The sequence below is a fragment of the Canis aureus genome, chromosome 18 (assembly GCF_053574225.1).
Source record: "Canis aureus isolate CA01 chromosome 18, VMU_Caureus_v.1.0, whole genome shotgun sequence".
NCBI lineage: Eukaryota > Metazoa > Chordata > Mammalia > Carnivora > Canidae > Canis > Canis aureus.
In genome coordinates, this window is record NC_135628.1 from 25,188,712 (window position 1) to 25,202,717 (window position 14,006).

A 14,006-nucleotide genomic window follows, 5' to 3' on the forward strand; every position below is an offset into this window, starting at 1 on the left:
GCTTCTCCCGCGCGCAGCCCGGCCGGACCGCTCCACTCCCTCCCTCCGCTGCAGGGGGGGAGCCCGGCGCCCCCGCGCTGGCCGCCGCCCCGGGCCGCGCCCCCCCGCAGCCCCCGTGTCACGCCGCGGGCGCGGCGGAGTTCACCGGCCGCGGAGTTCGGTCGGAGCCCCGAGGCTCGCAGCCCGGGGCCGCGGCGCCGAGTGGGCGGCGCGGCGCGCTCCCCCCCGGCCCGGGCGCCGAGTGCGCCCCTCCCCCGGCCCGCCGGAGCTCGGGCGCAGCGCGCGGGCTGCGCGGCCGCGGGGCTTCTGCGTGCGCCGGGCCCGTGGCGAGCCGCGTTCCCGGGGCCGCGTGCTCGGAGGAGGCCGCAGCGCGGGTGGGAAGAATGGAGCTGGCGTCCCGCTCCCAGGTGAGGGCCCCGCCGCAGCCCGGCCCGCCTGCGCCCTTGCGCCCGGGCCTCCTCCCCCTCCCCCGCCCGCGCTGGAAACGTGGCCCTCGGCCGCCGCGCTGTGGACCTGGCCGGCCGCGCCCCGCAGGTGTGCGCCCTGGGTCTCGGTGCGCCCGCGGGGCTGGGGAGCCTGGGCGTCGCCTCCGCCCCGGGTGGGGGCCGGGGTGGGGGCCGGGGCGGGGGCGGGGGCCGCGAGCCCCGCGGGGGTGGCCGCGTTTCGTGGGAAGCGCGGGCGGGAGGCGGCGGGGGCGTGGAGCCTGCGTCTGCACCGGGTGGACCCGGCCTGGAGCCCGGGGGGTGCGCGGAGCCCTTCTGGTGCGCGCCCCCTGCTTTCTCCGGGGATTGGCACAGAGATCAGGAAGTTTCAGAAAAGTGTGATATTTTTCTAAAAAAAAAAAGTCGGGAGTCCGGGAGTCCAGTTCAACTTGGATGATGGAGTGTAATTTACAAGGAATTGCTCTTGTATTTGTTCTAGAGCTTTTATGTTTTGCAAGGGATTTGTAACCCTTTGGGAGGGGGAGATGGCAACGTCATGAGACCAAGTTAAAAAACAAAAAAAAGCAAAAAAAAAAAAAAGAAAGAAAAGAAAAAACCCGAGATCACAAACCGTAAACACAGCGGGACCCCGATTACGCTTTATGGTTCTAACTAGGTTTTTAAAGTCTCGTTAACAAACACTTGAGAGAAGCCCCCCCCCCTCCATCCCCGTCCCCCCTGTTCCAGTGGGCGGTGGGAATGGGGACGTGACTTCAGTTTTCTGTTTTACTTCTTAAAAGAGCTTTTCCTTACTTTCTAGTAACGAACGTACCTAGTATCTTCAGAGGTAAGCAGTACCAAGTTTTTTCAAATGGACTAAAAATAAAACTTTTAGAGGGGGAAGGAAGCAACTTGTGGGAGCCCGAGAGGCTTTGTGTGACGGTTGGGTTCCCCCCCCCCCCTTGTGTTTGTGAGTGCCTTTGACTCACCGCTTGCACTTTATCTTGGACTGGTGCTTCACCTCTTCTCCACCTGGGTGCTGGGCCTTGGAGGCGGGGATCCGATCCGGGCGTTGGCCTTGGGAGAGCGAAGCGACCCAGAAGCGACCCCGCGAGTCAGTGGTGCCTAAGCTCGGGCCGCTGTCACCTGCCTGGGTCCCGGCGCAGATGAAAGCAGAGCCACCCGTGGTCGCTTTGGCTATTGAGTGATATCCTAAAGGCCTCCTGAAAGTAGACATTTGAGAAAAAATTGTTGTGCATGTTGAGAGAGTACTATTTTTCATTTTCCCCAAATGAAGGGAGGTATTTAAAAGCAAGGAAAAAAAAAAAAAAAAAACAACAAGAGTAAGAATAAGAAGGACCTTGAGACAGGCTTAGTTTTTTGTTTTATTTTCCACTGACCTTGACCATATAGGTTTAGCCTCCTCTGCTTCTGGGAGGCTTGGGTTTCTCTAGGACTTAACCCTTTCTGCAAGGAGCCTTGCGGCCCATGTGAGTTTCATCCGAAAATGTTTCTTGAGGGGATCCCTGGGTGGCGCAGCGGTTTGGTGCCTGCCTTTGGCCCAGGGCGTGATCCTGGAGACCCGGGATCGAATCCCACATCAGGCTCCCGGTGCATGGAGCCTGCTTCTCCCTCTGCCTGTGTCTCTGCGCCTCTCTCTCTCTCTGTGACTATCATAAATAAAAAAAAAAAAAAAAAAAAAAAAAATGTTTCTTGAGAACATGAGCTGGAAACCTGTTGTTCTGCTCCACCTGTACTTCCACCACTTAACTACACAGTTCATGTTTAGATTTAAAATGTCCCGGAATGTGTCGTCGGGAGTGAACGTTTTACCTTCAAATAATAAGGCTAATTTTTGGTACCTCTAAAACGTTAAATAAACTATTTACCGGGTGGGGGTAATCCGCAAATTATATCTGTCCCATTATACACCAATTAGGGCAAATTACTGTATGTAAGATGATCAGGTCGCCCCCCCCCTTTCCAAAGACCTAATTGACAGCACAAATTAAGATGCGTGATGATTTTTCCAGTGGAAATGTTCCTGTTCATCATAATTTAAATGTGAGCAGATTATAGTCTCTTTAAATTAGTGGAGAGGTTCAATGGGGTGGGCAGGTGACTGCAAATAACAGCACTTAATGAACGTTTCAGGCACAGCAAGATGTTAAATTCATGTGGTTCTACCCTGTACCCCGGCCTTATGAATAAAGCAGTGTGATGCACCGCCTGAAGCGGCATTAGTGCACAGTGGCTTTTAGTCTCACACATATACTAAATATAATTTCCATCCCTCGGAAGGGGCACAGCCGGAACCGGTTCCAGCAAAGCAGCTTAGGCCCCATGTTAGGGGAAGACCGTGTTTTAAACTGAAGTCCTTTCTAGCTTCTGCTTTTTTGCAACCCTCCCTCCCCCCAACCCCAGCGTCTTGGATTTGATGTCCAGCTGTGTGGGACCACACCTCCTGTGGGTGTAGACCTTGTTGGGCTGACCACTGTTGTCTTTGTGCCTTTTTGTGCAAGGGTAAGATTAATACCCCATGAAGGCGAGGGTTTGGTCCCCTTCTGAGAGCTCTCGGCCGTGCAGCTTAGAATTGCTGGAGGATCAGACTGCTTCAGCTTCCTAGCAGAGGAATCAGAAAGTCCTGGATGTCGGTGTTACCCTTTTACTAAACCGTTCTTGCTCTAGGGTGCACGTTGGACTCTTAGAAGGAAATGAGGCTAAACTGTTTCAGGAATAAGCATGGAGTTTGGGATTGAAGTGGTAAAGAGGAATTTGTCTGGTATGGTCCTCATAGCTACAGAGTATACTCTCTGGTTCTCTGACTTCATGTCTGTGTCCAGAGCCTCAGAAGCTGCTTGGGCAGGCCGGGGGTGGTGGTGGTGGTGGTGGTGGTGGTGTGTGTGACTTCTTGGAAGGACAGCACAATAATTTGCCATTTTAATGTCCCCATATTTAAAAAAGACTGGTGGGTGGTGGGTTTGATGTATTTCTGACAATCGCATCCATAGAAGAACTGAATTCTGAGTAATGAGAAATTTCAGAGATCACAGCAATTCTGATCTGGGCAGGTACGCAGGACAAAAATCCGTGAGATAATTGTATGACTTAAAAACCACTTTATCGGGATGCCTGGGTGGCTCAGCGGTGGAGCGTCTGCCTTCAGCCCAGGGCGTGATCCTGGAGACCCAGGATCGAGTCCCACATCAGGCTCCCTGCATGGAGCCTGCTTCTCCCTCTGCCTATGTCTCTGCCTGCCTCTTTCTGTGTCTCTCATGAATAAATAAATAAAATCTTTAAAAAAAAAAACACTTTATGACTATTACAGTAAACTAATGAAAAAGGTCAAAAAAGCCATTCAAATGGAACAGGCGTGTTCATTTTAAACTGTTCTTGCGAGTTCTGCTTTACCCATCAGCACTTTCTCTGAGCTACAGTTTAGAATTTTTACCTCCAAGATACGATTTTGTTTCATAAAAGACCTAGCTTTATTCACCAACGTGGGATTGACAGAGGCTGATGGAGGAGGGATAGAGATAAGAAAATATTAGTAGGATCATTTTATTTTCTTTTTGGAAAGCAGTGGTTTCTGAATGCTTTATTTATTTTACTTGAAGTTTTTAATTTTAAATCCTGTATCATTAACAGTGTTTATTAGTTTCAGGTGTACAGTATAGGGAACCAACAGTGTCTGTACGTACATCAGTCAGAGCTCATCATGAGATGTGCGCTCTTAATCCCCGTCACCTCTTTGATCCATTCTTCCCCCAGCTTCCCTCCGGTAACCATCAGTTTGTTTTCTCTCTGAATGTTTTTAAATAGGACCACGCAGAGGCATATTTGGTAAATATAGCTGAAGATAGACACGCAGAATACTTGGTCTTCCACGGTGGTAAATGCTACCTTCTGTATTCGGTGCAAAAATACCCGGTGGAGTCTCAAGGTTAGAGGGGCCAGAGTTCGGGTGTAGACAGCTGATGGCCTCCTGCCTGTGCTTCTTCATAATCGCCAGCTGATGACAGAGGGGCTCCCTGACTGGGCTAGTCTGTTTGTCAGGTGTCCTTTGAGCACTTTCTGTGTGCTGGATATTACAGTCATTCTGGAACTCCTTGCCTCTTCTGCCTTTGCTGGAACTCAGCTGGCTTCTGCTGTGCTATGGAGGCCTACAAGTCCTTGGGGTTTGGGGAATGGGAGAAGACCTTAAGAGCCACCCCCCTGCCCCCCATGGAAACTATCCTTTCCTTTTATCAGATTTGATCCTCGCTGTAGTTCTGAAGTGTCTTGTATTAACTCTGTTTTAAAGATAAGGTGAACTAGAGTGATTTGCTCTGGGCAACCCAGCCAGGAAGGGGCTGAGCCAGGATTTTGTCTTCAGAGCCAATGCCTGACTTGCCACTGGACTCACGAGATCTCGGCAAGGCACAATTTTGCAAGTTGGCAAGGTTGGGCAGTCACTTCACTGAAGTAGCGTTAGGAGGATTGAAATCTCTGTCCACCTTCTAGTGCCATTGAATTAATCCAGGGCGGGCAGCCCCGGTGCTCGGCGGTTTAGCTCCACCTTCAGTCTAGGGCGTGATCCTGGAGACCGGGGATTGAGTCCCCTGTTGGGCTCCCTGCATGGAGCCTGTCTCTGCCTCTCTCTCTCTCTCTCTCTCTGTGTGTCTCTGAGTCTCTATGAATAAATAAAAAAAAAATCAATGAATTAATCCAGGACATGCTAAGTATAATGTATTATTTAAATATAAGGGGTTGTTAGCACTCTGGGATTTTCTCATAATACCTTTGCTCCTCCCTTTAGCTAGAAGGGCTGAGCATTAATAGCAGCTGGTTCTGGTTCTTTTTTTTTTTTTTTTTTTTAATTTTTATTTACTTATGATAGTCACACAGAGAGAGAGAGAGGCAGAGAGACAGGCAGAGAAGCAGGCTCCATGCACCGGGAGCCCGACGTGGGATTCGATCCCGGGTCTCCAGGATCGCGCCCTGGGTCAAAGGCAGGCGCCAAACTGCTGCGCCACCCAGGGATCCCTGGTTCTGGTTCTTTTTAGACACTGACCAGATTAGTCTTTGGACAGGCTTCTTTTGATACTGTGTAAAAGCCAGCATGGGAATATGAATAAGATCCAGAAAGCTTTTACATAGCAATGATATATAGATGAATTTTGTATTGTACAAGTACTAGAATACTGTTCATAGAAGCTGAAATAAAATAGTTGGCACTAGTGCCCTACCTCCCCTACTCTCTGGGTGTCATTTTCTAGATCTTTCCCATCCAGTGTTTGCTTGTGTTTAGTTACCGTTTTTTGCCTAATTTTGCAGTATGATGGCAGTTAGAATTCTGCTGTCTTTAGCACTGTCCGTGCCATTTCTGGGTAGCTCAGAGTTCATGGTTTTCATTTTTAATGACTGCAGCATTTCACTGAAGGGTAAGTGTTTTATATACTGTTGAAAAATTTTTGCTTTATTAGAAAGACTTTATTAGAAGGAACTTTACAATAAATGTCTTGTGGTGGTACGTGCCTCGTGTTGGAGTCCAGGCTGTTTTTAATTATCATGTATTTAACTATCTCCCGAAAGGAATGTGCCTACTTTGCAGTGGATGGGAGTCTCTGATGGATGTTTTTTCTCCTGTATTGTGCTGTGTTAGCTAAGAGGAGTGTTGGCTCAGGGTAGAACCCGGGCTCATGATAACTGGACTAAAACATTGTTTTATTCCTTAAATTAGAGCACCTGGCAGTGTATTTTTAGTTTAAGGGAATGTGGAGAGTAGTCTTAGAGGTGTGTTCTTTAGCATCTAGGAAATGAGCAGATGCAAGCACGTGCTAACGGATGCAGTGCCTGTGGATTGGGCTGTCCTGGAATTTTGCAAGTTGGTCACGTGGATGTGGAAGGGCAGAGATAGCCTGCTCTTAGCTCCTCTCCTGTATGGCACTGAATCACTTTGTTTTGCCTTCTTTTGTATTGCTTATTTCAACTATAAAGCATCTCTTAGATGTCTGAAAATACGTGTTCATCGAAGGTTGGATGTCTAAAGGTAAAACAGTAGGTTCATAATATGGGGTTTCTGAGAGCTAAGAAGAATGTATCTCTGGATCTGGGTGCTGGTTATAATGGGTTCGTGCCGTTTGTAAAACTTTACCAGGCTGTGCGCTTAAGCTATATGCACTTTCTGTTGTACTTAAAACGCTTGAAAAATAGCATGTCAAATCCCTGTGAGTCCTGAAGCCCATGCTTTCAGGCTGCCCAGGGGTGTGGGTGACGACTTCCCAGGTGGCTTGTGCCCTACCAGTTGTACCGATATCCTCAGCACTGGGTGTAGTCCAGGGATCCCTTCCCATAGACCCCCTCTGATGTTGCCCCAAGCCCTCCAGAGCAGCAGCACAGCTGTTTGGGACCCCCCCCCCCCTTTCCCCCATCTTTAAACCTCTGCTTACAGGAGGGTCCTATGTACCTGGAGAGTCCCTTGCATCTGTGATTGAGCTCTGGCATCTGGGTCTTTTGGCACAGAGCCTGGCCTGGCACTGCCTTAGCTGTCTGCCGGCAAAACTTCTCCGTTAGGAGGGCCCTAGCATTTACCCCAAGGTAGTGGGTGGTGACCCTAAATCATGTGGCAGGCCAAAATGATAATTATTCTGATCTGTGCAGGGCCTGGCATATAGCAGGTGTTAAATATTTGTTGGATTGTAAAAAAAAAAAAAAACAAAAAAAAACACGATAGTTTATGGCTGTCACTGGGTAGCGAGAGGAAGTATGAGTTAGGACAGGTTGCAACATCCTTTAGTGGGGTTTCTCAAATTCTTCTGTTGGACTGATGGCGGAGGCCAGTTCCAGCCTGCCCCAGAGGCCCGGAGGTGCAGCAGCTCCACCCTGTCAGTGCGGGGGGGATTTTTTCATCCGTTTCCAGTTTTATCTTTGAAAGTTAGGCCTACTTTGCATTCTATTCCATAATATATTTTTATTTATTTTAACACAAAAAGGTTTTTTAAAATTATTCTCCTGGGGGAAAACATTCCCCCTCCCCTATCCCATCTATGGTCTTGAAAGCCTTCGGGCTGTACTGAGTCCCTCAGTTTGAGAAGCGTAGAACTGCTTGCTGAGTGTAAAATTTAGAGAGCATACCTGTAATAAATCCTGAAGTAGAAAAGCTACCTCCCCGCCTAGTCCCCCACTCCATAATATCTTTGTATTGAAAACTCCACGAGTCTGAGGGGAGTTAAATGGGAAAAGCAAAACAAATCAAAAACACTTCAGTTGATATTGAAATAAATCCCTAAGCGTATTTTTTAAAATGCAAAATATCTAGTGCCTTTATTTTGTTCTTGGTAACACTGGTTTAACATGGAAAGTTAAGAAAAATCAAAGTGTCTTTAAAATTAGTGCTTATTCTTGGGACACCTGGGTGGCTCAGTGGTTGAGCATCTGCCTTTGGCTCAGGGCGTGATCCCGGGGTCCTGGGATCGAGTCCCGCATCGGGCTCCCTGCATGGAGCCTGCTTCTCCCTCTGCCTGTGTCTCTGCCTCTCTCTTTCTCTCTCTGTCTCTCATGAATAAATAAATAAAATCTTAAAAAAAAAATTAGTGCTTATTCTTCATCTTCTCTCACTTGCCTTTTTTTCCCCCCCTGACAATTGGTTCCAGGCATTTGTTGTTGTTGTTGTTGTTATTGGGAGAGTTTTTAAATTAAAATAAGGGAAGACAATGGGGTTTCGTCCAGCCATTCCCGCACCTGCCCCGGGGCCTCTGACGTAAAGGCCCTCCTGCTGTTGGTCCACACTGCCCGCTTCAGCGTCTCCCTGCAGGGGGTACCTAGTCCTCACGCCCTTCATTGCCCTTCATTGCACCTAGCGTGTCCTCCTCCTTGGCTGTAACTGGGACCCAAGAAGGGACGCACTCAGGAGCGCGTCCGTTCCCTGCGGCACAGAGCCAGGAGCTGAGTGGTGTCAGCAGCCTGCACACGCGTGCCGTTGCAGAGGTTGTTCAGAAGCCTTTTCCCGACGTGCGTGCGTCAAGAGGACCCCTGTATCAGGCCCTGAGGCCTGGGCTGTGGGAGGCACATCCTCCCCCACTGACCTGTCACCGTGAAGGTCCCTTCAGTGCTGGTCTGGAGTGAGCCCAGGGGCGCTCGCCTGCCCTGAAGGACAGGCCCCTCCTGCCTGGCTGTTGCCCACATTCTTGGTTCTTGCTCCCACCTGTCCGCGCCTCCTCGAGGCCGACTCTGCCCTGCAGCTGTGGGCACGAGGCGGCCTCTCTCACCTGTACCCCTCACCGCCTGGTTGTTGCCCTCCTGCACTTCCCTGATGGTCCCATCTCTTGCAGCACATTGAAATTGTGTTGGAGATGGGACGCCTGGGTGGCTCAGCAACTGAGCTCCCGCCTTCAGCCCCGGGCCTGATCCTGGAGACCCGGGATCGAGTCCCATGTCGGCTCCCTGCATGGAGCCTGCTTCTCTCTCTGCCTGTGTCTCTGCCTCTCTTTCTCACTCTCTCTTTTTCTGTCTCTCATGAATAAATAAATCTTTGAAATCATTGGAGCATTGTCTCACCCTACAGGGCATGGCTCATCCCTCATGGGACTCCTTCGCCTGGTGGTACCCTCGTAGTACTCCACTAAGGAGAACACACTCTCGAGTAACTTTCAGTAATGAACGTGGACATAGCCTGCTCACACAGTGCTTTTAAGTCCTAGTTGGGAAGCTGTCAGGGGTCTGTGCAAATGATCTCTCCTTTTCCTTCTGGGTGTATGAGGGGAATGCATTTTCCTGGTCCTCATAACAGGCAATGTTGTTGGACCTGGTTTGACCTATAAGATGTAAGAAACGTTCTGTGTCACTTCTAGGTGCTGTTTTGTTTTGTTTTAAAGAGAGACAGATGGGTGGGGGAGAGAGGCAGAGGGACAAGGAGAGAGAATCTTAAGCAGGCTCCATGCCCAGCACAGAGCCCAGTGGGGGGCTCCATCTCACAACACAACCCTGAGATCAGGACCTGAGCTAAAATCAGGAATCGGAAGCTTAACCTACTGAGCCCCCTGGGCTCCCCTCAGGTGGAATTTTTAAATGCCAGTGCATCATTTGCCACGTCTCCTTCCCTCTGCTGCTGCATCTGCCAGCCTTCCAGATACTGGTAGCGGTGTCCGCCCAGGGCCTGTGTGGGGACAGTGTGGAAGAGTGTAGAATGCTTCACCTGGCTGGCCCAGGATGCCAGGTCATGAACAAGAGAGAAACCTTTTTTTGTCTCAACCCTTTAAGACTTGGAATTGTTACTGCTTTATAACCTGACATGTCCTGACACACAAAGGCTCTCACGTTTCAGTTGTTCATCCGAGTGAGCTGGGATTGTGGTAGCAGTAGAAATATGTGGGCTGCTTTTCGATTCTAAGTGAATGGGGTCAGGCCAGTGCTCCTGTATTAAGGGTTTGGTGTTCAGGGATGGATAGTGGTGCCCTGTGGTAGGCAGGAGAGTCCCACTGGAAGTAATAGTCGTTCTGTCCAGAATGCTGACAGTACCTGGTTGAAAAACACTGAGAGCAGACTTGTCCAATTTGATAATCAGTCTTTCAGAGTCCAGGGAAATCTTGATGTTGGCTTCATATTTCTTGTCTGCTGACCTTTTTGGAAAAGGAAATCACCCAGCACTTCTCAAGTGGTTTGGCTCACTTCCGTCCCAGGACCTCTGCCAAAACTCCAGGTCCTCTTTTACTCACCTGGAAAAATCTTCTAAGCCCTCTGCATATGCATGTCTGTAAGTTTCTCCTTACATTATCACTTTTTGAAATAACAGTGGTCATTTTTTTTGCGATTTGTTTTGGAAAAATATGCATAACGTATAATTTACTGTTTCACCAATTTTTAAGTATGTAATTTGGTGGCATTTGGTACACATTATTGTGCAGCCATCACCTTTGTCCATCTCCAGAACTTTTTCATGATCCTAAACCGAAACTCTGTACCCTTTAAACACTAATCCCTATTTTCCTCTCCCCCTCATCCCGCCACCAATGGTAACCACCGTTCTACATTTCTGTGTCTATGAATTTGACTATGCTAGGTACAACGTGAAGTGGAATCAGTATTTATCCTGTTGGGTCTTGTTTATTTCACTCAGTTTAATGTTTTCAAGGTCCATTCAGGGATGTGTGTGTGTGTGTATCATAATTTCATTCCTTTTTAAGGCTGAATAACAGTGCATTGCATGTATATACCGTGTTTTGTTCATCCATCCATCCATGCCCATTGGGCTGTTGCCACCTTTTGGCTATTGTGAATAATGCTATTGTAAACACTGGTATAAAAATACTTGTTTGAATTTCTGGCTTCAATATTTTTGCACATATACCTAAAATGGAATTAGTGGGTTATGTGCTAATTCTGTTTGAGTTTTTGAGGAGCTACTGTATTTTTGCCATTGCAGCTGCTTTGTTTCACCTCCCCACCAATGCTGCACAGAGGTTCTAATTTCTCCATATATTCACCGTCACTTAATTTGTTGTTGTTGTTTTATAATAGCCTCCCAATGGATGTGAAGTGGTATCTCATTGTGGTTTTGATTTGCATTTCCCTGATGATTAGTGTTGTTGAGCATCTTTTCAAGTGCTTATTGGCCATCTGTTTATTTTTGGAGAAATGTCTATTTAAGTCCGTTGCTCTTTTAAATTGGGTTTTACTGTTGGTGTTCAGCTGTAGGAGTTCTCTATATATTCTGGATATTAATCCTATATCAGATGTATGATTTGCAAATATTTTCTCCCATTCTGTAGATTCCCCTTTTCAATCTTCTTGATAGTGTCCTTAGATGTACAACAGTTTCTGATTTTGCTGAGCTCCACTTTATGTGTTTTTTTTTTTCTATTGGTTGTAGTGCCTTTGGTGTCATATACAAGAAATCATTGCCAAGTCCAGTGTCCAGAACTTTTTCCTTTGTTTTTTTTTTTTTTATAAGATTTTATTTATTTATTCATGAGAGACACACACACACAGAGAGGCAGAGACACAGGCAGAGGGAGAAGCCTGCTCCACGCAGGGAGCCCGATGCGGGACTCGATCCAGGGACCCCAGGATCACATCCCGGGCCGAAGGCAGGCACTAAACTGCTGTGCCACCCAGGGATCCCCTCCTTTATGTTTTTTTAAAGAGTTATGTAGTTTTAGTGTCTAGTTTTAGGTCTTGGATATGTTTGTGGTTTTTTTGTTTGTTTTTGTGAGTGGTTGTTTTAAGGTAAGGATCTAGCTTCATTCTTTTGGATGTGGATGTCTAGTATTCCCAGCATCATTTCTTGAAAAGACCATCTTTTCCTCCATCAGTCTTGGCACTTTGTCAGAAATCATTTGTTCATCGTGTATGTGAAGGTTGACTTCCAGGCTCACTGTTTGTTCTAGTGCCCTGGTTTGTATGTCTGTCTTTATGTTAGGACCACACTCTTTGGATTACGGTAGCTTTGCGGTAAGCATTGAAATTAGTAAGTATGAACCCTTCTTCATGTTTGTTCTTTTATTTTTTAGAGGATTTTACTTTTAATCTCTACTCCCAATGTGGGGCTCGAACTCAAAACCCCTGATCAAGAGTTGCATGCTCCACTGAGTCAGCTAGGCACCCCTAGTTCTTCTTAAATATATATATATATATATTTTTTTTGTTGTTGTTGTTGTTTGTTTGTTTGTTTTGTTTTGTTTTGTTATTCTGAGCCCCTTTAGATTCCACCACATGAGTTTTAGGAGGGGCTTTTCTTTGCGAAAAAAATGTCAGGATTTTGATAGAATTGCATTGGATCGATAGATAGCTTTGGGGTTGTATTGCCATGTTCACAATATTTGGTGTTTGATTTGTGAATATGTGATGCTTTTTTCATCTGCTTCTGTCTTTAATTTCTTTCAGGGATGTTTTGTAGTTTTCAGTGTAGTCTTTTGCTTGTTGCCTCAGTTAATTCCTGAGTGCTTTAATTCTTTTTGATGCTATGTTAAATGGAAATGTTTTCTTAATTTCCTTTTCAGATTGTTCATTGTTATCATGTAGAAATGCAGCTGATTTTTCTGTGTTGATTTTGTACCTTGTAATATTATTGACTTAGCTAATTAGTGCTCACAGGTTCTGTGGAATCTTTAGGCTTGAGTGTGTGTGTGTGTGTGTATGATCGTGTCGCTTGCAAACATAATTTTACTGCTGCTTTTCCAGTTTGGGTGTCTTTTATTTCTTGTATAATTGCTCTGGCTAGAGCTTCAAATACTGTGTTGAATAGAAGTAGTGAAAGTGGGTATCCTTGTCTTATTGCTGGTTTTTAAGGGAAAGCTTTCAGTCTTTCATGGTTGAATGTGGGGTTACCTGTTTTTCATGCATGATCTTTATTATGTTGAAATTTCCGTTCATTCTTTGTTGACTGTTGTTTGGCTTGGTTTTTACCATGAGAGGGTGTTGAATTTTGTCACATGCTCTTTCTGCACCTGTGAAGATGATCATGTGTTTTGTTTTCCATTATGTTCATGTGTAGTGTATTACGTTGGTTGATTTTTATATGTTGAAACATCTTGAATACCAGAAATATGGCTCACTCAGTCATCTTGTGTAGTCCTTTTACTATGCTACTGAATTTGGCTTGCTGGTATTTTGTTGAGGATTTTTGCATTGATATTCACAAGGGATGTTGCTCTGTACTTCTCTTGTAGGGTCTTTGTCTCTCTTTGTCATTAGGGTAATACTGGCCTCATGGGATGAGATAAAGAAGTGCTCACGTCTTCAATTTTTTGGAAGACTTTGTGAAGGGTGGGTGTTAAATCTTTAAATATTAAGTAGGATTCACTAAGTGAGGCCATCTGGGTCATGGGATTTACTTTGGGGGGCTTTTGACTACTGATTCACATCCTTAGTAGTTAAAAGTCTATTCAGATTTTCCATTAATGAGTCAGTCTTGGAAGGTTGTGGGTTTCTAGGAGTCTTTCCATTTCATGTAGCTAACCCAGTTTGTTGGCATTCAACTGTTTCATAGTACTCTTCAATTATCCTTTTTATTTCTGTAAAATTGGTAGTGATGATCCCACTTTATTTCAGTAATTTTTTTCATAATTAGTCTAGCTAAAAATTGATCAGTTTTGATGTTTTTAGAGAACCCAGTTTTGGTTTTGTTGATATTTCTCTGTTGGTTTTCTGTTCTCTATTTATATCTGCTGTAATCTTCATTATTTCCTGCTTTCTGTTATCTTTGGGTTGAGTTTGCTATACTTTTCTAATTTTATGGTGTAAAATGAGTTGGGTTTGAGAGCTTTTTAATACAAGTGTTTACAGCTTTAAATTTCCCTTTTAGCATTGCTTTCTCTGGGTAGCATACATTTTGGTACATTTTGTTTTCATTTTCACTTGTTTGAAACTATTTTCTAATTTCTCTTTTGATCATTTCTTCTTTGGAGTAACTCTTTGGTTGAATGTGTTTCATTTTCAGGCATTTGTGAATTTGCTAGCCTTCCTTCTGTTACTGATTTCTAGTTCCAGTCCATTCGGAGCAGAAAAGATAATTTGTATGATTTCAGCTGTTTTAAATTTGTTCTGGGGATCCCTGGGTGGCGCAGCGGTTTGGCGCCTGCCTTTGGCCCAGGGCGCAATCCTGGA

The 14,006-nt window shown here is 46.1% G+C and overlaps 1 protein-coding gene across 5 annotated transcripts in view; it reads left to right on the top strand.

The window, feature by feature from the left end:
- Nucleotides 1–259: 259 nt before the first annotated feature.
- The window catches only part of CDCA7L (cell division cycle associated 7 like), a 51,100-nt gene continuing 37,353 nt past the window's right edge, over nucleotides 260–14,006 (top strand). Inside the window, exon 1 of one of the 5 annotated variants that reach the window (XM_077856564.1) lies at nucleotides 260–407. In XM_077856564.1, the coding sequence (XP_077712690.1) occupies nucleotides 384–407 (24 nt within the window). In that variant the 5' untranslated portion in view covers nucleotides 260–383. Of the gene's footprint in view, nucleotides 408–1,248; nucleotides 1,270–14,006 lie in introns of those variants that run through there. The other 4 variants (XM_077856566.1, XM_077856563.1, XM_077856562.1 and 1 more) reach the window with 4 other exon arrangements.